At 37.4% G+C, this 27,283-nt stretch overlaps 4 protein-coding genes across 4 annotated transcripts in view; 1 reads left to right on the top strand and 3 right to left on the bottom strand.

Moving 5' to 3' along the window:
• Positions 1–27,283, bottom strand: part of LOC106617579 (acid sphingomyelinase-like phosphodiesterase 3b) — a 129,907-nt gene that overhangs the window by 46,558 nt on the left and 56,066 nt on the right. The window lies entirely within an intron of this gene.
• On the top strand, positions 20,240–21,541 carry LOC106617592 (probable insulin-like peptide 4). Its single transcript, XM_036363977.2, has 2 exons — positions 20,240–20,605; positions 20,726–21,541. Exons 1-2 carry the CDS (start codon positions 20,416–20,418, stop codon positions 21,013–21,015), a joined length of 480 nt encoding a protein of 159 aa, XP_036219870.2. The 5' UTR covers positions 20,240–20,415; the 3' UTR covers positions 21,016–21,541.
• LOC106617597 (probable insulin-like peptide 1) lies at positions 23,904–24,576 on the bottom strand. Its single transcript, XM_014234897.3, has 2 exons — positions 24,357–24,576; positions 23,904–24,260 (listed from the first exon to the last, which is right to left on the bottom strand). Exons 1-2 carry the CDS (start codon positions 24,502–24,504, stop codon positions 24,043–24,045), a joined length of 366 nt encoding a protein of 121 aa, XP_014090372.1. The 5' UTR covers positions 24,505–24,576; the 3' UTR covers positions 23,904–24,042.
• Positions 24,948–25,651, bottom strand: LOC106617599 (probable insulin-like peptide 5). The gene is made up of 2 exons (XM_014234899.3): positions 25,416–25,651; positions 24,948–25,345 (listed from the first exon to the last, which is right to left on the bottom strand). The coding sequence occupies exons 1-2, from the start codon at positions 25,570–25,572 to the stop codon at positions 25,149–25,151; spliced, it is 354 nt and encodes a 117-aa protein (XP_014090374.1). The 5' UTR covers positions 25,573–25,651; the 3' UTR covers positions 24,948–25,148.

Raw genomic sequence — 27,283 nt, 5'->3', positions numbered from 1 at the left:
GCCACCCAGTTTTCGCTTTCCATTTGCGGCTACACTCACTGCCACACACGCACAGCACACCTGCACACCTACTCCTGCATGGCAAAGAAATTGCGGCACAGGAAATGCTGCAAATTTGCATTGTTGCAAGAAATATAAAAACATCTACAACAACAACAGCAACTGTAGGAAAATTAATTGTTGCAGTGCGGTTATTCGACTTTGTGTATTCTAGAGCAGCAGCTTGTGGCAGCCGGCCTTTGTAGCAGAATTACGAACCACACATCCATAAAAAACGTGCCACAGCACAGGTACTCGCCAGCAATTGCAGGCTGGCGTAAAAGAAATATAAAGAACAATAACAATAACAACAAAACAAAAATTATTATTTCTGTAGCTTGGCATGCGCCTTTGGCCTGCTTTAGATGTAAATACGTGCGCCTGCATTAGGGTGGATCGAATCTACAAGTATATGCTGCAAAAAATTTAAAATAAATAGGAAATAACCGCAATGATTGGCCTGCTGTTGTAGTTATTTTGGTCATCATCTGCACTTTTGTTGAGCTTTGGAGGGAACATTTATGGTATGTTTTGGTTATCGAAAGCTTGCTCCGCCCTAACATTGCTTAAGCTTTTGCTTGCTTGCCGCTGTAGGTGTGCACAAGCCTGCAGGTGGGTGGCTTAAGCAAAGTGGAGCACGTTGCATGTTGCACGGTCACCACACATTTCCTTTAATGCTTAAATGCTTAATATTATACCTTTTTTATGCTTAATTTTCATTCTCATTTTCTCTTTATTATTATTTTACTTCAATCCGGTATTGTTTCGGTTAAGCCAGAGGTATTCTGCAACCTTGCAACATTTGTAGTATCCACTTGCGCATTTTCCACTTTTCACTTTCACCACCGCTTGGTAGTTATTGTTTGTGGCATTTAGATTAAATATAAACACAATCCTTCAGGGTATGAAAGAGGGAAATTGAGAATAATTATATTACGCAGGCAGACCCTGGCAGACCTTGCAGAAATTTACTCTTATTAGCTACTACTTTCTATACACAGAAAATTTCACATTATCCATATATAGCATATTCATATATTGCAACTTAGCTATGTATTCCTTAAGTCAAAGCAGTAATCCTTTAAAGTTGCAGCTGTGAATTTGATCCAGTTAAAGCGCATGCCGTTATTTAACCAATTCTGGTCGCTCAGCTTTTACGGGATGTGCGAAAAACCGAAGGCGGCAGCAGCTGTGGAAACAACCGATCTGCGTTCAAATTCTACACTCGTGTTTACCATCGTGTGTTCGTTTAGGTTTTTGCATGCATATTCATTTTCAACCGACTCGGCATTTTCCATTTTACAGATACATTTTTTTGTACAAAATGAAATAAATATTCGTGTTTATGCTATCAACCGTTTAACTTTCAAGTGTCATTGACAAAAAGCAATTGTGAGTGTGTGCATAAATTTTCAGTGGGGAAAACTACGACAGTTGGCATAAAAAGCGAGAAAAATTGGAAGGCTTAGAAAGCAATACTAAACAGCGCAGCAAAGGGTGCTCTAATGGAGGCGGTTCGATAGAAGAATAAAATCAGGTGTAAAAATTCATTTATTGTTTGTTCATTACGCTCCTTTCCCTGGATCGAGTTCCTTGGCAGATCGAACATTTAACCGTCTCTGGCTCTCATAGAACACCGTAGTATTTTTACCTGCTTTATCCGTAACTTTTTCGTAAAGTTAGCGGTGAGTGATTAATAAAGCCACCAGTCCTACAAAATGGGCCTGTCCCCATTGTGGAACCGTGTAAAAGTGGCACAACTGAAAGTACATCGAATGGATTTCGGGGTATAGGTTCGATCGACGGTCGACGCAATGTTCCAAAGAATGTATTCACATTTTGAATATTCATTTTTTTCGATAAATTCTGCGTGCTATCGCATTGAAAAGCTGCTGTGCAACATTCTAAGCCACGTCGAACGGCATGCTGTTGTTTGTTTAAAGAGGCGTTACCTGCACATTTACATATGTATGTCGGTGCACACACGCTGGTGGATACAAAGCGATGAAAGTTGCTTTCACATCACTTCTCAATGGCAAATTGAGTTCTTTGACATGCTCAAAATGCGCACAAACTTTCGAGTGCCATAGAGATGTCGCCGATGAAGTGAAAATGCATAACAATGCAAATGCGGAGCAAAATACAGCTCGCAAGAATCGATAAGGGCGCTTAACTGTCATGCACTTACATACTTCTGCAGAAATGGCCCTCAGCACATTTTGAATTCTCGCATTTTTGCTGCCGATTGACCAAGTTTTGCACTAATATTGGCGCCATTTCAAATTCGATTTTTAAAAATTAGACACAGTTTCTATAGTTTTTGCTTTTGCGGTTCCTTCAAGTGCCCAGTTCTCAAGAAACATGCTGAGGATGATTCAATAATACAAATAATACATTTAGACGAGGGAAATTTTGTTTAAGGTTCACTTAACTGCAAAGACAAAATTAAGTTATAATCCTTTTCTTCCATTCTTCCAAATTCCATTTTGCTTTTCTTTGCAGCGTTATGTGGAATATAGATACACCACAATTAACAAGGTTTCTTAGATGTTATGCAGGCTATGTGTGTTATCTGTGTATGGATGTTGTATGGACTGTTTTTGCTTTTGTTGCTACAAAACTATATTAAAGCTAGTATTTTTGTATGTCAATTGTTATCGCACTTAGATGCACCCGTCTCCCTCCAATATTGAGCAGACACTCCGAAAAAATATTCCGAGTTTTCAAGCGATTCGGATGCCAAAGCCAACAAACGATTGTGCAAGGCACTTGGAGGGATTGCAAATTTATATGGACCATTGAGTTGATAGGATTGAAGGGAATTAATTGAATATCGTTGAATATGGAAACTTTGCAGAAATAATTTGTATAACAAAACATTCTGGTTATTAAAATCCAAGCAATTTATTTCTCGCATTCATCTACACACACATGTATCTTAAAATATATGTGCATACACGCATCGCTACATTTATGTGATAACCGATAAAGAAATATATGTGAATGCTGGCATCGTTGGCAAACGGTTTTAAATCGAGCTTACAACTTCGAGCTCTGCATGCTTAAGGAAGCTTTTGCAACTAAGAAAATTTAATAACATTTTCAACAACAAGAATATGAATTAAATATTGGATTACTTTATTTTGGAAATTCAATACTAATATTTCATTTATTCGCATTGAAATAGGCGCCCAAGCATTCTATTTTCTGGCAACATAGATCATCGGGGCTATTTTCATTGAATTTGCATATAATATTTGGAGTTTTTGTCTTTTTTTCATTTTCTTTAACTAACTTCCTTTGGTGTTGCACAGTAGAATAGTAATTTAATATTTATTTAGCGATAATCTAGTGAAACCTGTTCGCCCAATGAAACTGACAGGTCCTTTGTGTTAAATACGAAAATGTTAAAAAAGGCCGAAATAGCAGTGGAAATACGAATTCTGAATGCTGAAATATTAATATTTTCAAATAAAATCGTTGAACAGCAGCAGCCGCAAAAATTGGCGCAAAAAGACTATATGAAAAGGCAATATGAATATTTCACATCAAAAACCTAATTGAGCATGGGCCCAATAAAACTGCGCATTTTCGTGATTGCAATTTATGCTCCACGGTCGAATTCCCATTGCGCAATCGAAGCAGAACGAAATGCCGGCTAAATAAATAAAATAATTACTGCATGGACATTTTTTATGCCACAATTTTTATATCGGCGGCCACTGGGTAAAAAGCTGTGGCTCACTTCTGTTTAATTGCCGCATTTATTTAGGAAACTGAAATTTGAGAATCCTGAAGGATTGGTAAGGCTGGCACACACATCAGAGCAGTGCACGGAATGCTAGCTCGCGGCCTGAAAGTCTGTCACGCATTTTTTGACGATGCGAGGCAAGCAACCAATGTGCTCCGAAGGAAGCAAGCACACAATAGCCCATATACATTTTTGAGACTTGCAGCAACTGTAATGCGGAGTCTCATGTAACTGATCGCTTTTAATATTACTGAAATTCGGTCGCAACGTGAACCTCTTGCATGAAGTCACATGTTTGCTGTTGCTGACTGATATTGCATGAGCTGCTGCAAAAAGGCAAGATGAATGGAAAGTACATAGCCACTTTACTCATGCAAGTGTGAGTGTGTGCGGCGGCGTGCGAGTTTTATGCGCCTCGAAACGGCACTCCAGACTTTCGGTGCGTTTGTGTAACTTTATGATAAGCAAATTCCTGATGCTGATGCCTCCCGCCCACACACACTCATGCACACTGACGCTTCGCCCTTAGTCGCTCGCCAGACAGCCTCCATTGTTGGCACTATTGCGCTCCACTTGCCACACATGTTGCCACATCGTATATATGAACCATATACATACACAAACACCCATCTGAGCAGGTGCCCATGTGTTTCTGGTTGCAAACCAAATGCAATAATTGCACCACTCTCGAGCTGCAAATGTTATTTTAATGCCACACAAGTGTTTTATACATAACTTTACACAGGCGTCCCTCGCTGCGGCATCTCCTCTGCCAGGACTCACACGATTACAGCAATGCTCGCAAATGGAATTGCCGTTCGTATGCTGATGAAACTTGCTTCCTCTAATGCAAGAGCAGCCATTGCAGCTGCCACCGGCAGTGGCAGTGGCACCAGCAATAACAGCAACAATAACAGCAAATGCGCATAACGCTGCGAAACATATTTGTGCCCGATTCGAAAATAAACCCCATTGAATCTCGGCAGAACGTTTTTATTTTGCTTTCAATGCACCGGAGCCTTCACCTTAATGACATTGTTTCTGTTTTGAAATGAAATTGAAAAACATCGTAAATTTTATGTATGCGCAGCTCATTGTAGTCAGGCTGCATGCCGCTCAGCTAAGTGCTTCATTATGAAAGGGCTTGCTGGTTTTTGCAGAAATTCTAATTTCGATTTGACACAAATTTAGCTTTGATCTACGAAACAAATCCGAGTTTTAAGCACATGACAAAAGCACTTGTCTCTTGATGGCAACATGTTGGAAGTGGTTTTTTCCGAGATACAGTTGACACTGACGTGCCGTAGAGCAAAGTTTTCATTTCGCAATAAAAGTCAACCGACTGATGGTGGGACAAAATGTTTGTTGTAATTGTTAACCTGCTGGTTAATGCTCAATAATTCATTACTTGGTGTTTCTTCTGTATCTCCGATAAGGAGTAAAATGCTGCTGTTCGCCATGGCTCAGCTCATATTAAGGATTCTGTCATTCTAGCTTCTCTTGTACATTTAGAAAAAGATATAAATGAAGAAAAACTTCGACGCCTAAGTTTATGCAACGAGTTCCCGGCTGACATTTGAAGACCGTGGATGTATACTATCGGCAAAGGAATTCATTGAATGCACTTCTGCAGATTTTCTTCAGTGCGGATATGGAGACGGGTAAACATAGAATTTGGGGGCGAATGGACTGTAGTTTAGTCCAATTCATATTTTTACTGTTTTCGTTTTGAAATAAGCTCATATCTACAGTTATCAAGTTATGAGGTTGTCATGGTTACACACTACTGCTTCAATACACTGGTGTTTAACACTTTTCTTTTATAAAACTACATACGAACATATGCATGCGCATATTCAAATGGAAAGGAGTAAAGAAGAATAGGAAAAAGTGTTGTGTCCTACATTTGACCATGTTTTAAATTAATTTTTTCGCAATAAAAATATCTTTTATTCTTAACGCCGTCTGCTGCAGCAATGGACGAGCGCACACTGGTTATGCTGAAGGCAACAGAAGTCGAATGTAGCGCTGAAAATAGCACACCGCACTCCCCGTACCCCCCGCCGCCTGCTTTTTCATTCGTTTGACTTCCTAGAAGAATCATTTTGATATGAATCACTTTAATGGAACAAAATATTGCGCTGGCGAAACAAGAATAAATAGCGCGCGGAAGGTAGTGGAATATGGAAAAGCGACCACGGAATTGAAAAACATAAAATTCGCGTGCCACATCGGATGCGGCATGAACGGATGGATGTGTCAGCGCAGCATAAGCGAATACTTAGCACAACGCCAAGCGCGAATGATTGCAGAGAACGGTTGCCAAAGGAATGTGTTTGGCTGCGGCTGCGTCCAGCTTCTGTGGCCGCCTGTGTTGGAACAAAAGATGAAACATCAGCGCTATTTGCAGTTCAGATATACGCAAAATACGCAAAACTAAATTGCCACAAATTCACTTTTTTAAATTTAATTTTATAAATTTAAATCGAATAAGAAAGTTAACATTTAAGTTAGCAAAAGCAACTTGATGAAATCTTCAGCCTTTAAAGAAGCATTGCTAGATATTTTGAATTTGAGAATTGTTTTCTATTCGGATATATACATCAAGTCTATTCTACCACAAAAAAAAATCATGGAACTACGAGTACAGATCTCATCATGAACAACGAGGAATAAAATCCTGGTCTAAGCGGAATGTAGCAGTACTGACAAATGCAAAATTTTAAAATGTGATAACTGATGATCGTCAGAAGCAAATGCTCGCTGCGTCAGACCACCAAAGCGCAGCTCATATATTTTATACCACAAAGCAACAAAGGCGGCATGAACAGTCCACCCAAAACTACCGGAGAGCGAGGGGGAAGGCGGTAGTAAGTTTGCGATGTTGAAACAGAGCTTCGCTGACACCACGATGGTTATTCCTGTGTGTGATAGTAACGGTTGGCGGATGTACACGAAGACCAGTAGTTGTATTTGAACCGCGGTCGGGTGGCAGCATATACATAAATGCACTATGTTCGTATAAAATATGATTTACAGCTTTTGAGGTAAATATCTATTTTGGTCTGGAAGATGTGTATTATTTCATAATACTTTTCTTTTGCACCTAAAAAAAAGTTATAATAACTTGGTTTGATTTTTATCGATGTTATTGCTCTCAATTTTTGTTTCGCCTTTATATATTGTAGTATGCCTAACACGTGCCTCTTTTTGTATTATGGCTGAAGCAAATGAAATAACAGTTGAGCTTGGTAGCTAGTGACAATTTCAATAATTTGAGCATCAGCAAACATTATGTCATGCTTCAAATCTATTATGTAAGTTAAGGTTTAACAACGAATGCAAAAATTACATTGTCTGATCTCAAAATATTCCTATGGAATGTATACGTATAAACATACATACGTAACTATCGGCAAAACCCAGTGCTTGCTTACTATAAGCAGCATCCTATGGTTGCTTTCACAGCAAGAAAAGGAAAACACTTTTCGCACACACACACAGCTCGAGGTTCTTGTGGTGCTCTTATGTTCTCTGGGCTTGTGGCGATGTATGGCGTTGAGCGCTGTACTCCATTATATAGCATAAGATAAGAAAGGCAGTATGAACATAAATCGCACGACACCTTTTCAAGTCATAGATTCTCTGCTGGAAGAGAAAAAGCTTCTAGAGCTTATACTTGCGTGTCTAAGGATAAAATAGGATATTCAGCAAGTGCCAAACTGTTGTCAACTCTGTCTGAACATATTGCATAAGAGTATTGAGAAATGATAAAGTTCTGTGTCAACTTGAAAATGGTGGCTAAACCATTCAAAGTACTATAATTTGTATCATTTTATTAGCCATGGTGCTTAGGGCAAGAGCTGTATTCGAACTTACTCGGATTATGGATACGCTAATTTGACTGTTATATCAACTAAGCGAGTATTTGAGAGTTAAATTGCAACATTGGAGCTGTGAATAACCTGTGTACTGCTATTGCAAATTATTGATTTGCCGCCATCACTAAGAGTAATTTCCCTAAGATTCACTAAGAATATTTCAGCCCAAACGAGGAGCTGCCGAATTGCCCGCTGCGATTAGCGAACACATCTATTTTGCTACTGTAACACTTTTTCCCTTTAATAGTAATCCCACTAATGAGAACTATTTTTGATGAAAAAAATTTGATATAAAAGTTTTAATTACGAAGAAAACAGGTTACAGGAGAGGATGGGAGACCAAAGATTTGAGTTATACATTTTTCAAGAGTCTCCTCCACTCATATATCTGTTAAATATATATATATATATATACTCGTGTATGGTATAATAACATTTTAACAGAGAAAGCAGAGTGTGTCCTCACAATTTAATTACCGCGCGGACACTCAAGCGCCCACATTGAGCAGGACTTTGGCGCAGACGATTTACTGCCACATCGTGCGCTCCAATCAGCCATTAAGTGTAAAAATAAGATATAAAGCGAAATGTTTGTTTAATTTACTACAATGTTGTCGTAGTAAATTAGGTTATAAATACGACTTGCAATTTTCATGCAAAAAAGTGAAAGATAACAAAGGACAAAGCGTCAAAGGGGCGTTCGAATGTGTCTGGAAGCTTCAGAGCTTGCCAAGTCGGATGAAGCGTGGCGAAGTACGCAGCGGAAAGGCGTTGACGCTGCAGCATATACGGCTCTTCGATTTTTGGTCATATTCCGGAGCTATTTGGGCGGAAACTAATAAGTCGTAAATTTTCCACTGTCATTTTTTGCAACGATCGATTGGACAACGTTTTGGTGCCTCGAAGCTTTTGGCATGGCCAGCGGCAGAAGACCAGTGGGCGGTTGGCAAATGAAAATGATGAGTATATATATTCGTGCTAATAATGTGACTGAAATTTCTCTTTTATGCACGAGTAAGTGCACTCTTACATACAGACATTATTTGGCTTGGCCAAAAGCATTCTTCTGCAGACTCAGAACCACTTGGGCATGAATTATATGGCAATTTTTTATCGCAGAAATAATTTTTAGCACAAAGACCTGCTGAACGTTATTTGTTGTATGCGACTCTGGCCGATTCTTGCGGAAAGTGTTGATGGAGCTTGGTGGAGAGTGTTTGCAGGAATTACTCTCAGAAGTCTTCAGCATAATAATTTATATTTACCTCTGGAAATTATATTAGCAGAAACAAAAAAAACACTTGCTCTACCTAACATCTTAAATGAAAATTTTCTAGTTACTTAGTTTAATGCTTTTAGTCTTTTAGTGCTTCTTTTATGTATGTGCCATACTTATTGTCTTTAAAGGCTTTTTAGATTTCCATCTCTCTGCCGAACTTTCAAAAACTTCTCAACAGTTTGACTAACCTTGAATTCGTTTTTGTTTCGCTAAAAATCAGAGTAGGTATAAGAAAGGTCTTTGTAAATATTGTAATATAGCGGCTCATTTTAATTCAGAATTATGAATTATGCTAGTGAAATAAAATTCTATGCCAATACAAAAGAGGCAAAACTCCGTGCTTCCAAAAACCACCCAGTCTTTCACGTTGACATTACAAATACAATTGTCTTCCGATTTAGCTTCAACCTAAAAATAATTGGGAATATTCATCTTCGAAAGCAAATCAGATAACTGAGTGCGTGACTTTTACTCGAGGGGTCGTGGGATCAAATTAACACTGAGATAAGTTACGGTTAAAAAGAGAACTACTATTTTGCTTACCGATTTATCAAAATTTGCCATGTTTTGTGGTATCGGTCAATAATACATAAGAAGAAATAAAATACATGTAACTTGCATGTTTGCAGAAGCTAAGTTGAATGTCTTTTAATGGCCATAATAAATATTTTATTACCGCCTTCAGAGTTATGGCCAATATTTGGACAATATGTTAGCTGTGATATTGAGACATAACTCCAATGCATAGGCGAGGTATATTTGGTGCATTGCGGAGCGGGGTACATAAATGTGTAGGAGAAAATGCGAGAGGATAATCTAAGAGGCGATATCCATACCCGAACTATTTATGTTATCTTAAAAAAAAAAATCAATTGGTCTAACAGCTGAACTTCGCAACAAAAGCTTAAAGCTTAAAATAGAAGAAGTTTAAGAACGAATCTAGGGAAAATTGTCCGGGGTAACAGTACTTCTTGTGAAGCATTGTCTTTTACTAGTCGTACTCAAGCATATGTATCGAATATATATTCAATTAACTATTTATAAAGTCAGTTAAAGATAAATACGCTTTCATTATCCTTGTAACCATTCATAATATACTTACGGTAGTCTAAAAGACTACAAGAAATTTCAGCCGAACACGTTTAAACTTTTTGGTATGAGAGATAAGTCTTGTTGGATCAAACCGGCGAGCACTCTCATTTACATACATATCTATACGTGTAAATTTTCCACGTGCGCTCATAAATATGCAACACATTTCATTGAAAACTTGTTGTCGACCTTCACCTTTCATCCTGCAGTACCTTAAGAAGTAAACAATTATGAGATGCATTGAATTGACATATGCTAATTAAAAGGAGAGCCAGCTAGCTCATCTCTTTTTGCGAATTTACTTCTATAAAAAGAAAGGCAAAAGCTACGAATTACATCAGTTACTTTGCACAGCTTCATTCGACCGCTTTGCCATAGAAGCAACTTTTTAGGTTTCGCGATATATTCGAGAACACAGCACTGCCATTATGATACTAATAAACTTCTTGAAAATCTGCACCTTGCTGATCGTTGTGGCAGCGTTGTTGCCACAAAGTCAAAGCCAACGCACCGTTTGTGGCCCGGCCTTGGATGCTGTACTCAGCACCATTTGCGTCCATGGCTTCAACTCAAAGTTCAAGAAATCAGGTGAGTAAGCTGCTCAAGATTTGAGTACTGCCCAATTAATTCAACTTCCTCATAAATTAAAACTTCTACATATATTTGGAAATCAGTGGAGTGGGATGATCTGGGAAACAATGAAGTGGACTACGGGCTGCCATTCCCATATGCCAACTCCCCATTCTTAGCCAAGATTCACGGCGCCCAATTTGACACGTTAGCCAAGACTCGTCGCCACCGAGACACGGTGGTAACCGGTGTTTATGATGAATGTTGCAGCAAGGCCTGCAGCTACAACGAGATTCTTTCCTATTGCAACACATTTTAAAACTGAAGCACCACTACACTAAGCACTGAAGCAGAGATTTCAGCGTACTACATAATATTAGTTACTCGCTTTCAATTAGATATTTGTAATTCCTACGCTAACTAAAATTATTAAAAATAATCAAAAACTCAAATAAAGAGACATGAAGTATAATGTCTCTGGCTTATTTTAAGAATAAATGGTATTCGGATAAACATATGTACATATAATTTTACTCGCCAATATAATTGCCACCGGCTTTGCTCGGACTAAGCTTAAAAGTTATATTTAAATAAATGAAGCAAGCTATTTGAAATTGCAAAGAAAGGTTTTCAAAAATAAGCAAATGCGGCAACAGTTACTGGAAAGTTTCACTTTTTTTACGCACTCGGAAAGTTTTTATGTAAATTGTTTTATATGAAAGTTTGCTTGTTATCTTTGCAAGTCTTTTCCTGCTTGAGCCTAATATATTAATGCTTATTGAACTCCTATGAGTTTAGACACACGCACATCTATCCAGATGACTTTTGATGCACAAATAAATTAGTTAATTGGTAATGGATCATATGGTCCTAAATTGTCTATTGCAAGGCGACAAGTATAAATATCAATCCTCTAATGGTTATTAGCGTTCTCAGCGCCTGCACTTCAGAGACTGTCACCTGCTGCGAAATGCGTTCGGTTTACCGATGTTTGGCTCAGATTCGGCTGGATTTGGTGAAGTTTATTCTTGATTCAAAATGTATCGACTCATAATTTTTAAAGGAATCATTTTACTTTTTGCTCTCTTTCACTTATATCGCGAATGGCAGCAGGTGGAACCAGAACTGCAATATTACTTCAACTTTTATTATTATTGTGTTTTTGTGTGCAGTTTATTATTTGCGCGAATGCACTTTTAATAAAATATATACAGTGTGCCATTTAACGGCGCTGAGATTCAGGAAATTACCCAATCGCAAGTGTCCTGCAATGGCTAGCAATTACACACCTTGGCCACTTAAAGCCGGAAAATCTAAACAGCACACTCGCCTTCTCGCCGCGCAGTCCCACTTGGAGTGATTGTTGTCGCCTTGTCCGAGCGTTTGCTAAGCGCGTGTTACAGTGCGGCTCTCCGCTGATGTATGTATGTGTGCATCGCAGTCGCGCAGGTGTGTGTGTCGAGACCCATTCCGTCTCTCTAAAATTTTTATTTAGTCACAAAAAGTACACAATTTGGCGTTTTTTATGCCGCCGCATGCTGTTGTGTCGTTTCGCTATGAACAGTGTGGTTGTTGGTGTTGCTTTTGGGACATTTTATGCGTATTTTTTACAGGACATTTAATATACCTGCTTAGGTCATAAATTATGAAGAGAAAAAGTGCAGTAAATGAGACCCCATAAATTTGGCTAAATTGTTTATTGCTATATTTGTGTTGACGTTGTTGTTGCTGAGCATACAATACCGTTGGCTCGCTGTTATTCCCATTTCGCATTTTATATACTGCATTGCTGTGCGGTATGTGTGTGAGAGTGTGCATAAAAGCTTTTAAAGTGGCCTGTAAGATTATAAATACAAACAAACTTGCATTTATATAAATTGTGCACACACACACATGTGTACGCTTCTTTCACACAACATGGCTTTGTTTTATTGTTGTTGGCCACATTAACCATGCATGAATAAAAATTGAGATATTTTTATGATGTGCACTTTGTTTTAAGTGTATGCGTGAGCATTTGCACATATTCAAATTTGTATGAAAATTGCAGGATACGCGCCGGCATGTGTGTGTGTGTGTGCCGACAAATATTTGCACACCAAATCGTACTGGCAATAGGTTGCTGCTTAACAAACAACAACAACTGAAGATGCAAACGGTTGAGGTGGACACCAGCAACGAGTTGGGGGCGGGACATGTGGGAGCAATTCCCACCCTATAATCCTGCTTGGATGTGCGTGTGTGCTTCTGATTTATGCGACACCCGCTTAATTTCAATCGCACCGTCTTCATACCGCCTTCTTCTTTTCTCCACTTTTCACACAATTCTCGTTCTAGTACTCACATATGTAGCACATCTGTTTGCCTACATGCATCGATGACAATTGGTGTGTGGTGGGTGAGGCGTTTGCAAGAACACGTTTACACGCGTTTATGGATGTGCGCTTAAAATTGAAATTGGCCGTCTGCCAACAAATTTTTGGCATTAAATAAAATTTATCTTTCATGTCTTCGGGGTTAAGTGTTAACTGTTTGCAGCGCTCAGGCTTAAAAAATTATGATTTTATTAAATTTGCAGTTGAATTGAAGATTTGCAATAAAATGTAAGCCAAAATATAGCGCAGAAACATTTCAGTAAAGTTCTGGCCAAATTCAATTTTATTCTAGATTTGGCGTTGTCAACTCTTAAGTATCCTTACAAATGTTTCAGGGGATTCAAGCCGTCAGTGGGCATAGTGGGATACTGCTTAACTCGCCTTAAACTTTTAATCGAAAAAATAGTAAACGAAAATCGTCGTGTGAGCATTAGAAACATATCGCAACTCTAGAAATCCCCCGATATCGCCGCTCAAAATCTTCTCCGACAGTATAAGCTCTTTGAGGCCTTTTTATTTCTTAAATGTAGAACAATCAACTGAGGTCTTTCAATAATATCGCAGAAGGTACAAGAAGCCTATAAAATATGTATTTTAAGCAAAATTTTAGACAGATTTTGATTAAAATATATATAGGCTTTCTATTTTCGAAATAAAGGCTTGTCACAATTCCACACACTTCATTGAACCGATTACAACTTATATCAATTTTGAATATAAGGACGCTAAAAGGGCATTTAAGTTTTTTTTTTGCGGAATGTGGCAAATAAGTTACCTCATGTTCCACGTACACATATACAACAAACATCAGTGATGGTGGCGCCAAAGATTGTACCGAATTTCTAAAGTTTTGCACTAAGAAATTCCACACTGGTTATTATCACCGCTGTTATGAAGTCGAATTGGCATCATCTGATAGTTCATTCGAGTGCAATGCACCAGCCACGACCCTACCGCTACAGGCACCCGCGTACATATGTATGCTTGTGCCAGTTGCATACCTAAGCGGCACTTCCACCTTAGAGTGACACTTTGCCACGCGCTCAAATGAGCTTAACATCCAAGAAGCAGGGGCAGGTGTGTAGTTGACTCCAGGAACTGTGAGTATACACTTTATGTTAACCAATTCCTAGCCTCAATGCCAACAAACGTAGCTACACGCTCTGGGTTTCGTGCAGGTTCATATGTATCGGGCTTTCCAATAGGGATGGTATGATTTCTAAGTGTCGTTTCGGCCATTTTTGATATGTCATGATATGTAAAATATAATATTTTATCATTGCATTTAGTAATGTTTACAATTTAATCTTGGAAAGATATACGCAAGAACAACGTCTACAAATTATTCACATTTTATTATCAAAGTAATCGCTCTCCAATTGCAACTTTTCGTACACTTTCATCTGAATGGTGTGGTAAATAAACACTAATTCGATTCTGGTGCGTAGAAAATCTGAAAATTATTCATGAACAACCGCCCTCACCTAAATTGACAGTTTGGTGTGGTTTTGGTCTGGTGGAATCATCGGTACGTACTTCTTTCGAAATGAAGCTGGTGACAAGTTCCTGTCAATGGAGAGCGGTATAAATCGTTGATAACAAACTTTTTATGGCCGCAATTGGAAGAAGTTGATCTTGACAATAAATGGTTCCAACAAGACGGGGCTACGTGCCACACAGCACGTGCAACCTCCGAACTATTGCGAGAAAAGTTTGGAGATTCGATAATTTCAAGAAATTGTGACATTAAATGGCTTCCAAGTAGTTGTGATTTAACACCATTAGACTACTTCTTGTGGAGTTATTTGAAGTCATTGGTCTCTAGCAATAAACCAGACCCTCTTCAAGCTTAAGATGTCAATATTGAACGTGGTATTCATGACATACGAATTGATTTGGTAAAGGAACTTGAAAATTGGATGCAAAAGAAGTCATGGAGGCCATTTAAATGATGCTATATTCAAAACTTAATTGTACCGATTGTACTTCACATTAAATACAAATTTAATGAATTTCTATTGGAAACCCCTGTATGTGTGATGTCTCAGCGTCTTCGTATTTCTCGGCACAGGTAAGTTCGTACAGGAGTTTAATTGCAGAACACAAGGCTGGCAAATATTTGACAATTAACTCAAGTCCCAGTGACGGAGACCACGAGCGCAAAGATTATGGGTTAGAAACTCTTTGTTGCTTTCCAGTGAGTCTTTCGAAGTTTACGGTACATATTTAGCTAGTGCAGATATGAAGGCACGAATACATAAGCACACATAAGCGCCCATTTCCCTCAAATGTGTGCAAATACGATATTCGTTAGGGTAAACATGGGAAAAGGGGAAAAAGATATGAACATGAATAGTTGTTGTGACTGTCAGTATGGTGGAGATGATATTCGATGGACTGGAGTTGTAGAAATTCATTTTAAATTTCATTTACATGACTTGAAGGCTTTTTAGCTATGTTTTCAAATTACGAATTTATTTTGCAACATTTTTATTTAATGATACGGCGAAAATGTATGTAAATTATGCAACTTTTTTTTAACATTTATTGCCTGCTATCGGTTATTTCTGATAGATTTCTTAGGAGCATTATAAAGGAGGCGAAGTTCATTAAACCATCAACCAAGGTTTTAAAATCTCTTTGCTTGATGTATCTCAAATAATAGGAGAGTGGAGAGTTTGTTCAAAGCGTGGGAAGAGTGAATTTCGAAAAAGAAATAAACAATTCTTCAAAATGTCAAAACTTTAAATCGTTTTCTATGACTTTGCTTGAATTCCCAGAATTGTTGTTTAGCTTTAGAAGCTTCGGAAAGAACAGAAGTTCGTGTTGTCGCACATACTGTAATTTACGGCACCATAATTTCAATTGGTAGTTGGCGTAAGTGTAGCATTATTTCTGGACTCTTATCGTAGCAATCACTCGTTCAAACACTGTTGCGAATGCGAGAGCTACTCCATAAACTTGGCAAAAAAAAAGCACAAAAATTTAAGAAATTAAAAATTGGTTGGCAGCCAAGGCAAGTGAAAATTAGTAGCTTGTGAGGCCGGCTTTACGCCCACAGACTAGGCAAAAGTTAAAGTAAAATCAAGTGCAGGTGTCACAAGGTCTCAAATTATGTTAATATGTTCTTTGAAATTTTTGCTTTCAACAAGAAAATACTCCGCAAAAGTCCAGCTATCCGCAAATCCATGCCTTGAATGAGATTTGAAAGAAAGAGTATAGCTGCAGGAAGAAATCGCGTTAGCTGATGAGTCATTCCAGTCAAATTGGAGCCATAATCAGTAGGGGTGTCGCCCAGAATTTTGCGAGTTTTACGTAGCCAAAATAAAACTTCCAACTGCAAGTTCCAAAAATGTATCTTTCGGTTTACTAGTATTTCCTTTCTATTCCTTCTGCCCTCTTTCTCCCGGTCTATTCCATTGTTCGATATTATTCATTATAATCCTTCTCCCCCTCCGCTTTTCTGTGTGCGCCTGGATTTCAATCAATTTTACTTAATTTTGCACCATTTAACCTACGCCCATTAATAACTGTAATACATACATACACACATTCTTTGATATTTTGTGGCGTTTATCCTTTTATCTTTAACTGCTATCAATTTGCTGTTCCTGCCTTCATTTCGTCGCTAATATGTACATACATACATAGATATCTACATTTAGGAAAAACATTTATGCATAAATGTGTGTACCAATTCAATACATACATTCCTACAACAAGTGCAATCGGCCCTTATTAATATACGACAATTATTAAAATGTCTCCATTAGTGATCATAGCTAAAGAGCGAATTTAGTAGCTGAGCGGTTTGCAACAAGGCAGCGGGCGCGGTCGACGGATTGTCTGACCGGCTGAAGCTACCGCAAGCATTCCACGAAGATAAGTGCCAAGAACAACAAACACAGAGCGTTTGTATGTAAATATTGAAAGTGTGCGTTTGCATTGAAGTCGATTGGGACATGCCAATGGCCGCTATCAGTGTTGTTATTCTGTTATTCTCATGCTTCTTCAGGCCTTTTGTTGTTTGTTTGTTTGCCGTTGTTTGCTCACTCGTCAAAAACCAAAAACAGAAACAGAAAAAAAAACAATAAAATGCTAGATTTATTTACATGAACAAGCCAGTCGAGGACCAATTGGGGCGATGATGGAAGCAAATTTATTATTGTATTGTCTTTCTCTGTAAACATACGAAATGTATAGAGTGCGAGGCAACAATAACGCTACAACAACACTTTTATAAATCATCTGAAATGTGATGTACTGAACCATTGATAATGATGGAGTGTGTGTACTGTAAACTCGTTCCCAATACATGCGCAGCAGAAGCAGAAATAAAATGAATTATTAAGGCCACTGGCAAAGACCAAGTTGAGATTTATTTTGTGCTTCATGAACTCAAACCAATATGCCTTGACCCTTGCCGAAAACGTGTCTTCCACTAACGAAATACTTTGAAATGTTTTATTAAAAATTTTGTTCGAAAACATTTGCTGTTATGTACCCAGTGCAAACTTTTACTTTTATTTTTGAAAAGTACATATGTATGCACATATGTGTTCAAGTATCTTCATTCGATGTAGAATTGTAAATATTTCCAGAAAAGCAAGCTAATTGGTTCCGAAATTATCGCAACTCGCAACTTGCATTCGACGAATCCATTGACCTTGACGTCGAACATTTTCCATGGGAGAAGTTAGAAGGAAACTACAAATATTTCAAACGCTTTTCATATAGAAAGCTAAAACTGAATACACGCAGTCTTAAAGCGGTTTGTAGCTTCCGAACTCACCCATTGTGACTATATAACAATACGAAAAACTTCATTCAAGCATGCAAAATATGTACTATACTTGTATAGCACAAAATTATAAATCCATTTAATGCAACTCTTTTATACTGACACTATAAATAATGAAAAAACTTACATAGAAATCAGGAGATGTTAGCTTTATAATTTTTCAACGGGGAATACTTTTTCAGCTCGTTTTTAAGATTTCACTCGAGAACACTGTCTAATTCCAAACTCAAGACAAAAGCTTGTAATAAGAAGAATTTAGTATATTTTTTTAGTAGAATGTCTCTACCAAAAATTAATAATGTTTGGGATGTTTAGCTGTAAATGTCAGTATATAAGTAAAAAGTTGACCATAAGCAAAACCTTTATTACCATTATTTGGTTGTCGTTTTTTATACAATCATTCAGAAGGCATTCGTGTAAGATAGTACACGATCCACCTAATGAAACTCAACACCTTTTTGCAAAGAGGATGCAGATCGACTTCGAGCAGTTAAGTTAGTGTTTTTTCTTAGTTGATTAGAAACGAGCAGCTTGTCGATTTATATTATATATATATTTGCATTTCAAGATTAAACTAAGAAATCACATTATGTGAAAGTTATGTCGAGTGGAACTTATAAGGCGGTAGTATAAGCTAATTACTTGAAAGATATTCATTTCTATGCAAGCGCAGCTAAACACACCCGTACATACACACATAGCTATGCATCTGCATTTAATTCAAGGAATTTTTAAATTTCAGATTTAATTTTTTTTACTTATATTTGAACTTGTGTCAAAATATTTATTTTTGGTGCTTCAGGAAAGTTGCCCTCAGATCTGGAGAGCCTGGAGTTTGTTGCTTCTTTTCGGTACAAACCAGACATAATTTGATAGAATCCAACCGCTGAAATGTTCGGATAAGTCTGCGGCTATAAAACTTTGTTTTTCCAAATTTAGACTTCTGAGTTTATTTTTAGATTCATGCTATCTTGGCACAGCTCTTTCCTCAGCAATATTTAAAAACTACAACGAATAAACAATGTGAATGCCTTAGGGAATTTCGTTGTTGTTTTTCTTTGACCTAAACACCAAAACAACAATGGCACAATGTAATCTATTTGAAAACAATCTTTTATGCACGCGCGTTTTTTTTGAACTGATATTTTTAGTGGCTGAGGCCGAGCATGGGTGAGTGTGCGTATTGTTCTTTTGTTTTCATATGCCCTTAAAATAGTGGCGAAACGACAAGTTTCCGGTGGCTATCTGATACAACATCTATTTCTTACAGGGTAAGTCATTAGGAAAACAAATGTTTAAATATTCCCAAAAAACAACCATTTTTATTTTGTCACTAATACATTTAGACTACACGCGATATATAGTTGAGTTTAAATGAGAAATCGGCCTAACTCCTTCATAAAACCTGTGGATACTACAGGTAAATATGAAAGCGAGTATTTTATCTCCAACAGCTTTGAAAGCTTTGACAACTTAGGAGGTCCTGTATGAGGTTTTTAAATCATTAAAATCAATTTTATCACTGCGCGTTCTCAAGAACGTTCGGCGAACGTTTGATAGCTAAGTGAACGAAGCTTTTGTATAGATGCAATTTAATTCTTTGTACTTTTTCAAAAAACATTCACCATTTGAAATGATAATGCCAATACTGCTGCTACCCAAAGCCATGCCGGCATCTTTTCAGACTGAATATTGATACGAATGTGTCTACAAATGGTTTATTTATAAATAGCGGAGCTGAAATTTCTGTTTCAATCACCCTATATTAGCACATCTAGATGGCGAGGAAATACCCGCATGGTGTACAGGGCGTTTAGTCACTTATCGCAGCTGCTTTAAGCAGCTGAGTGCTCAGCTGACTATTGTTACTATTTCAATGGTGTCGTGGTGTGCGTTCGAACTTACATACTTACATATTCGTACGACTTTTATAGATGATCATTCTAATTTCCAAACGCAAATAAGCAAATATATTTTACACGGAGTTATCAATCGCTTTGTTGTTAGCATCGTTGCTATATATAGAAATTCTTATATACATATGTATAACTACGTACTTAAAAGTACACATGTGTATGTATATTATCGCCCGAGTACAGAGTGGATCGTTAATTTAAAAAAATATGTTTTTACACAAAAAAAAAAAGGTTAGTATTAGAAAATAATAATAATAATAAGTTGGTTGTATTTATTTATGTGCCTCTAGATGATCAGGTACAATTTGTAACAAACCTCATGCATCCAATACAAACTAATGCCCTATGGAGATCATGTACTTAGAGGGTCGTTTATATATGTATCATCATATGTACGCGCATACATAGCTACCGTAAGTATCAAACGCCTGTACATAAATCACTTTGTAGCAGACACTCATTCGTACAACTATTCTACCTGACGTCCTGAAACGTCACTGGAAACAGCTGTTCGTTGCACACACACGCAGATATAGGCGGTCCCGTTCACACACGCGTCAGTCAATTCTCTTCTTGTATTTAGTGACATATATTCACTTAAACTAAGTAGTGGAAGTCGCTCTCATAGCTCAGTTCCAAACAAACGGTGGCGCTGTAAAGTACGTACTTGGTCAGTTCGAGCGAGATGTGGAAAGATCACAAAAAGCTGATATGGCACCAGCTTTTTCAAAATTGAGCGATCCCCTGCGACAGTTAATTTGGGTACTTATAATTTTGTTGTCTTTGTTGTTGTTGGTACAAGTTTGTGAAGCGGAAAAACCACCGAAGTTTCTTTGCGGCGACGCTCTGGACATTATGCTATTCAGTGTTTGCAAGAATGGCTTCAATAAAAAAAATTTGGGTAAGTGCGGTACCAACCGCTTGTGGCCAAGAGTTCGAAACAGTGAGGCAATAAGTTTGTGTTTAACTCGACACATGCTAATTAAGTTAATTATCTTTTTATTCTCTGAACAAATGACAGATGGCCCCATACGTTTTCTGCGCAGTCGCAGGCACGCCGATCGATTTCTGTTACCACTAAAATTTACGACACAATTCCAACGGCAGGCATCAGGAGTACCCAGGAAAGGAAAGCGTCATCCTAGTCTGAAGCGCATGCTAAAGAAGGAGGCCCGCTGGCGTCGAAAACATCGAATCACTGGGAAGCGCTTGCGGCGGCAGGTGACCCATACCACTGGAATAGCGGACGAATGCTGCAGCTACGGTTGTGCCTACTCCGACATTGCTAGATATTGCGCGGGCCAAGTTTAAGCATCCAGTGACCACAGTCAGCTGATGGCAAAAAACAAAATATTATTCTAGTTTTAATTAAGAGCAAAGAACTTGTGAGGAAGAAGGAAACTGTATTACATCACAATTCAATTTTCAAGATGCAAACTCAGTTTATACTTAAATATAATAGATACATTTCTTTATATTTAACTATAATAATATTCTAAAAATTAACGAAGTGATAAATGCATATTATTATAAATAAAACCTAAAAATTATCTGCAAGTTATAAGTGACAAATTGTTAATGGTGATTAAAGTGATCTAATGCCTTAAAACTAAGTTTTGTGCACTAAAATTGTACTAATCTATCAATTTACTTTACATATGTATATGTATGTATTATAATCTGTAATGGATCCCATTCGTTTTAATGCCTGATAAGGTACTAGTCGAAGTTTTCATATCTTAGGCATATTGGAGTTCGTAAGTAACTAACTTTGTTGTACCCTGTCGATTTAGCAAGTAATAAATTAGAACATCGGATCGGTTCCAATGAAACATAACTTTTGAAATTTTCAAAAACCTTCAAAAACCTCCTACGTGCAGAGACTGTACTTCTATACAAAATTACTTTTATCAAGACTTGGATATGAAGCATGGGCTATAGGTTGATTAATTCTGTGCAACCTATGAAGCCAGAGCTGGAATCAAAGCCAAAATGTGTTGTAGGCCATTCCCTAAACTCAGCTATGGTTGCAATCATACTTCTGCTTTTACTCATAAGTATATTGGGAATTTCAGCACTCAAACAACTCTGTGAAGAGGTGAAGAGGGCCCAATGAACTGCTTACTGGCAAAAATTAAGATCCAACAATGACTGAAAATCTCAACTGTCAACATTGAATTTTAGCCTTTCAGCACACCTTTTTGAAAAAATTGCTGAGTTGAAATCGGACAAAAGCAGTGAGCTGACTGTCAAGTACTCGTAAAAATGGCAAAACGGGAGACATTAGTAATATGATAAATTCTTCGACTAGCGGGAGCCAGCGACAGAGAGGACGAAAACGAAAAATAGCCAATAAGTACAATATTAATCTCAGCAATCTGTAAGAAGCCCATCGTCGACAGGAAGTTGTTTTGTCGAAGTGAAAAGCAGAGCAGCGAGACAAACCGAGCAAAAACTTGCTAACGAGCAGCGGCAATGTTGTTGGTAGGGGTATCATAGTTAAATTTGTCAGATGGCAAGCGAAATCTGGCAAACTGACTGCAACATTGTCAACGTCACTTACAACACCAAAAATGAAATTTGCAGGAATAGCGGTACTTGTGGTGCGAATAACAGCTGCCGTTGCCATTGACGACCAAATTTAAAGAACTTATTGCACACAGCTATAGAGATGGCAAAATGTGTAGATAAATAATCTTAGTGAGCAGCACAGCAGTTGTTGGCCAAATGAGAAAACTGATAACACTCGGCATTATTATGCAGCACAAAATTTATAACAAAATATATGGGGTTTTGACGTTTCGAAGGGGAATGTAATTCTTTTTTGGATTTAGTGATTAAAGTTGCTTCAATATGGCAATTCTGTTACGACAGTCATCTAAAGTTGTTTTCTTATCTCTCCTTATAAATGTTTCTCAGTTTGTTGTAGACTTAATATCAGGGCTGCCAACCGGTTTTGAACCGAACCGGTTTCGCAGCGAACCGCCTCCTTTTACTAGCCTTTAGCCGAGCCACGAACCAAGCCGCTTTTGTTTTAAGATGCTGCCACAATTTTGCTTGAATGCAACGACATGAGATGTAATTTTTCCCTTTATGAAATTTCAAATAATCGCAGGTGTGTTCTCAGAAGTTCGCGTACTTTAAAATGATTATTTTGTAAATATTTTTAAAATGAGTGTGAATCTAGTACACAAAAGCTTTAGTTTTGTCAAAAATTGTTATACAAATGAGTGAATACATTGCAAATTTAAAATGAAAGGAAAACTTACTGCAAATTTGGCGAGACACATACATAGAAAGCACGCCGACGTTTCAAAGTACATCGTTGGTGAAATTTTGAAGAAGAAATTCCTTTCTCTTTTAGTGACAGTCTACATTTTGTCATGCTATACGTATATAGTACACTTATAATAACAACAATTCGTACCTTCCATACTAGGTTTTGTAATTAACGCTAAAGAGAAGTTTTAGTACATATTTTACACGAATTTGATCCCAATTACGAAGCCTTTTATTGTCGTACATACATACCATATGTATATACGCATGGGTTTTTTCATATCAATTAGTAAAACTAAACTCATAAACCGGTTCTTGAACCGGTATAAGTATTTTCTGAGTGGTTCGAACCACTGAACCGAACCGGATCGATTTTTGTAGTGGTTTGCAGCCCTGCTTAATATTCTTTAATAAATTCCTATACACTATGTACTGTATCGAACTAGAATTCGGTTCGACTCTGGAATGTAAATATGGAAGAAAAATTACTGAATTTAGTATTTTACTGTCAGTTGGACAGGTCTTTCAATCGAAAATGATTCTCGAATTATTTACCAACACTAAATGCATTTATACAAAATGATCTTCGAACTTCGAAATGGAACTTATTTCAATAGCTTGATTCATCTTGTATCCTCTCCAAACAAACTTCTCCAACCGAAAACACTATCGCACCTGTGAAACTGAATTCATTATTTCACAAATACCTTTCGAATAAATAAAAATACGCCGACCAATCAACAAATGTGGGATCCATTGTCTTTGAGATCCGGCTTCAGTCAAGAGCAGTTAGGCTACATGTCTGTTCGTAAGTGCATGGTATAAATGTCATGCTCAAATGTTGCATATTTATGGAAGCCCGTCCGAAATTCGTGAGACCGAAGGTTCTACAATTGTTTGTAACTCAAACTGCATTTGTTTGTTATGCAGTAAATTTTTTTTATTAACATAAATTCAAATGTTTTTCAACAATCTTCTTACAAAAGAGAGCCTTATGATAGAACCTTGTAAAAGCCAAAAATCATTTATTCAATGCGATTTTTTGCTGAGCCATTTAGTTTATTCAAACCGATTGCAGTACGAGAGAATTTCATTGTAAGTGCAGTCCTTGTTGCAACATTCATCATAGACACCGGTTACGATCGTGTCTCGGTGCCGGCGAGTTTTTGCCAATGTATTCACCGCACCGCCGTGAATCTCAGCCAAAAAGGGAAATCTGGCATAAGGGAAAGCCAGCTCATCTTCCACAGCATTATTGCCCAGCTCATCCCATTCCACTGAAAGTCGACATGTTTATATCAAATCCGAAATTCATCGGCGCATCTATGTATATACATATATACATATGTTTCATATAAGCGTCTTGTACTCACTTGACTTCTTGAATTTTGTGTTGAAGCCATGCACGCAGATGGCGCTGAGCACCGCATCCAAAGCGGGGCCACAAACGGTTCTGCCAGTGCTTTGATGTAAGGCCACTGATAGAACCAGCAGCAAAGCGCCGATTTTCAAAAAAGTCATTTTCAATATGTTTGTTAATTCCAATATGTGTTTGTCCTCTTGAGGCTACGAAAGCGAACTGTTGGATCCTGAGCTATCGGGTATGCTTTTATACTCTACAGTTTTTAGCTATATTGTTTATACATACGATGAGCACGCACACACACGCGATTTAGCATCATGTTAATTTAACCAAATACGAGAGGAAATGTTCATTTAGCTTCATCGAATTGTTGCATATTTATGAGCGCACATGTGATTTACAGCTACGCTAACGGTTACGCAACGTGGGAGTGCAGGTGAGCAAGGAATGTCTCTTAATAAAAGAAGAAATTTTGTGCAGAAAGCGAACACTTTGATTTTAAAAAACTTTTTGGGATTTTATACTGCAATTTATTTATTTTAAATATTAAAAACTATAACACCAACACTCTGAAGTCCTCTTGAATAAATTTAGTGAAACATTTTTAATTTTATATTTTTTTATTTAGTTTTTTCATATATATTAATTCACATGTATGTATGTATCATAAGTATTTCAGAACGCCTCTTAGTTTAGTTTAGTATCTTCGCAACGTGTCTGCAAGTGTGTGCACGATTCGGTAGGGCTTGTGCAAACTCATTTAACGTGGTAGTCAGTTACAAGATTTTAGAAATGGAAAAGCCTATTGACAGTAGGATAACAACTCGCTGTAGGAGCAGGCTTTGCGGCAGCATTCATCGTAGACACCTTCCCGGCGACGACGAGTTTTAGCTACTGTATCGACTTGTCCGCCATGAAGTTTGGTTAAGAAGTGAAAGTCCTTCATGCCGAAGGGCGACAGTCCCTTGGGCTCAGTGTTACCTATGTCATCCCATTCCACTACAATTCAATAAATTGAAAATTGTCCATTATTTTGAGAAAAAGCAATAAGCGAATAACGGTTACTCACGTGATTTCTTGAACTTCGGATTATAGCCGTTTTCGCACATAAGACTGAGTGCTGCGTCTATGGCTGGACCGCAAACAGCCTGTTGCCCCGAAATATGTTGCAAGCTGACTAGAAGAACCGTTAGAAAAGCGCAAATTTTCAGCAAACTTAAAATCATAGTTGTGATTTATTGATTCAGTTGTATGTGTATACGTCAAAAATGATCCTTTGTTTTCACACAACGCTCTGCTGAAGCTATGCGAAGGAACTGATGTCGTTTGCAACGTTTTATTGTGCTTTTATACGAGGGACTTCGCAGAATAGAGCTCATGTATTTGGTGGGTGCCATCATGAGAATATGTAAAAGCTCACGTGTATACGATACCCATGTCACAATTTTTAGCCCCAAAGTTCAAGATAAAGACTCGCCAAGAAGCATTTTTTTTTTGCATTTAATTACCGCACTCTCAATGGCAGGAGTATGAATCCGTAGGCGGAATAGATTCCCAAGACGCATTCATTTATATTTGCAACACTTTCACACATATGCACATATGTATTACATACGATAGACAGGGAGCAGGGAACAATTCATTTTCGGGCGACTTAGTGATATTGTTTCCACAAGAAAATGTCAGCTAAATTTCATAAAAACATCACACCGATAGAACGGTATAAAGTCAACCGGATGGTCGTGAATCATTATATTGGTTATATTGGAACCAGAAAAAGGTCTGGGCATTAAACCAAAGTATGCTGTAGATAATACTTGCACCCAATTTTATTAAGATAACTCAAGCATTTACCGATCATTAATTAATTGTAAGTAATATTTGCGGGTTGGGGCAATTCATGACCTGATTTCATTAATTTTCGGCACAAACCACAGTATCTCCAAGATTATCTTGGAGATAAGATAATACACTCATCTAATTTTTTTAGAGATCTTAAATATGAACCGATATTTACGACATATAATCAACCAAAAGTCAGAAAATTATAATATTACAATAAATATTACTAAGCTTGATAAGTTAAAATCCGATTTCGACTTTTTTTTGATACGAGTTACCATTCCTGAAATGCACTATTCGTGCTAAATTTTATTTTATATCTTCTAAAGTGAAAGAATGTGATGTAGGCGTGGCTTTAGTCGGATATAGCCAATTTTTGCTCTGTAAAATAAAGATGTGCCATATTTGGATCACATTGGTCGATTGATCGAGGTACTATGAAAACACATAACACTGTACGTTATCAAGATGTCTAAATTTCTAAATAATTAGTTATCGCTCGAAGGGCAGATCGGCGGATAGATAGGCTTATGGAATAAAATTCACCTATTTATCGTGATCTCCTCTAAGAATACGTTCAGGCCACATGATTTTGTATACAAAGGAATGCCTTAAAGTTCATTGTATCGGATAATTTATTTATTATACTTTAAATGTTATTGAGTGCAAATCGAATTTTAGTAGGTAATAATCTGCATCTCTAGCATAAAATTACACTAATATGATTTAGTAGAGCTAATTACAAAAACATCTTCAAACTTTAAAATCGAAATCAAGCCAAGGCATGTCAGCCTAAGTGGACGAGCATTTCATGAACAGTTTGGTAAGAGTTAATCTTCTATTTACTATTTATTAATCAAATCAATACAATATATTATGAACATATTTAAACTACAATCTAATATCATTCAAAATCCCCGTTATTTAATATGACTAACGATTATGTAGATTGCTGAATAAATATTAGTTCCAATCGCAGTTTATTGAATTCCTCTCACTGACCGTCGTGAATCTTGGTTAAGACGGGAGAGACCCATAAGGAAAAGGCAGTTCATGGTCCATTTCATCGTTGTCCTATTTAGTCCACTCCACTAG

Source organism: Bactrocera oleae, chromosome 6 (genome assembly GCF_042242935.1).
Source record: "Bactrocera oleae isolate idBacOlea1 chromosome 6, idBacOlea1, whole genome shotgun sequence".
Lineage (NCBI taxonomy): Eukaryota > Metazoa > Arthropoda > Insecta > Diptera > Tephritidae > Bactrocera > Bactrocera oleae.
Note: the sequence above shows the minus strand (reverse complement) of the source record. Positions and strands in the feature narration are given on the sequence as shown.

Bases quoted from the DNA above. Each gene is read 5' to 3' on its own strand.
- LOC106617599 (XM_014234899.3), bottom strand. From the start codon at position 25,572: ATGATTTTAAGTTTGCTGAAAATTTGCGCTTTTCTAACGGTTCTTCTA. The intron at 25,346-25,415 runs GTGAGTAACCGT...ATTGAATTGTAG, and splicing joins TCCGAAGTTCAAGAAATCAC to TGGAATGGGATGACATAGGT.
- LOC106617592 (XM_036363977.2), top strand. From the start codon at position 20,416: ATGGCACCAGCTTTTTCAAAATTGAGCGATCCCCTGCGACAGTTAATT. The intron at 20,606-20,725 runs GTAAGTGCGGTA...AACAAATGACAG, and splicing joins CTTCAATAAAAAAAATTTGG to ATGGCCCCATACGTTTTCTG.
- LOC106617597 (XM_014234897.3), bottom strand. From the start codon at position 24,504: ATGACTTTTTTGAAAATCGGCGCTTTGCTGCTGGTTCTATCAGTGGCC. The intron at 24,261-24,356 runs GTGAGTACAAGA...GTCGACTTTCAG, and splicing joins CACAAAATTCAAGAAGTCAA to TGGAATGGGATGAGCTGGGC.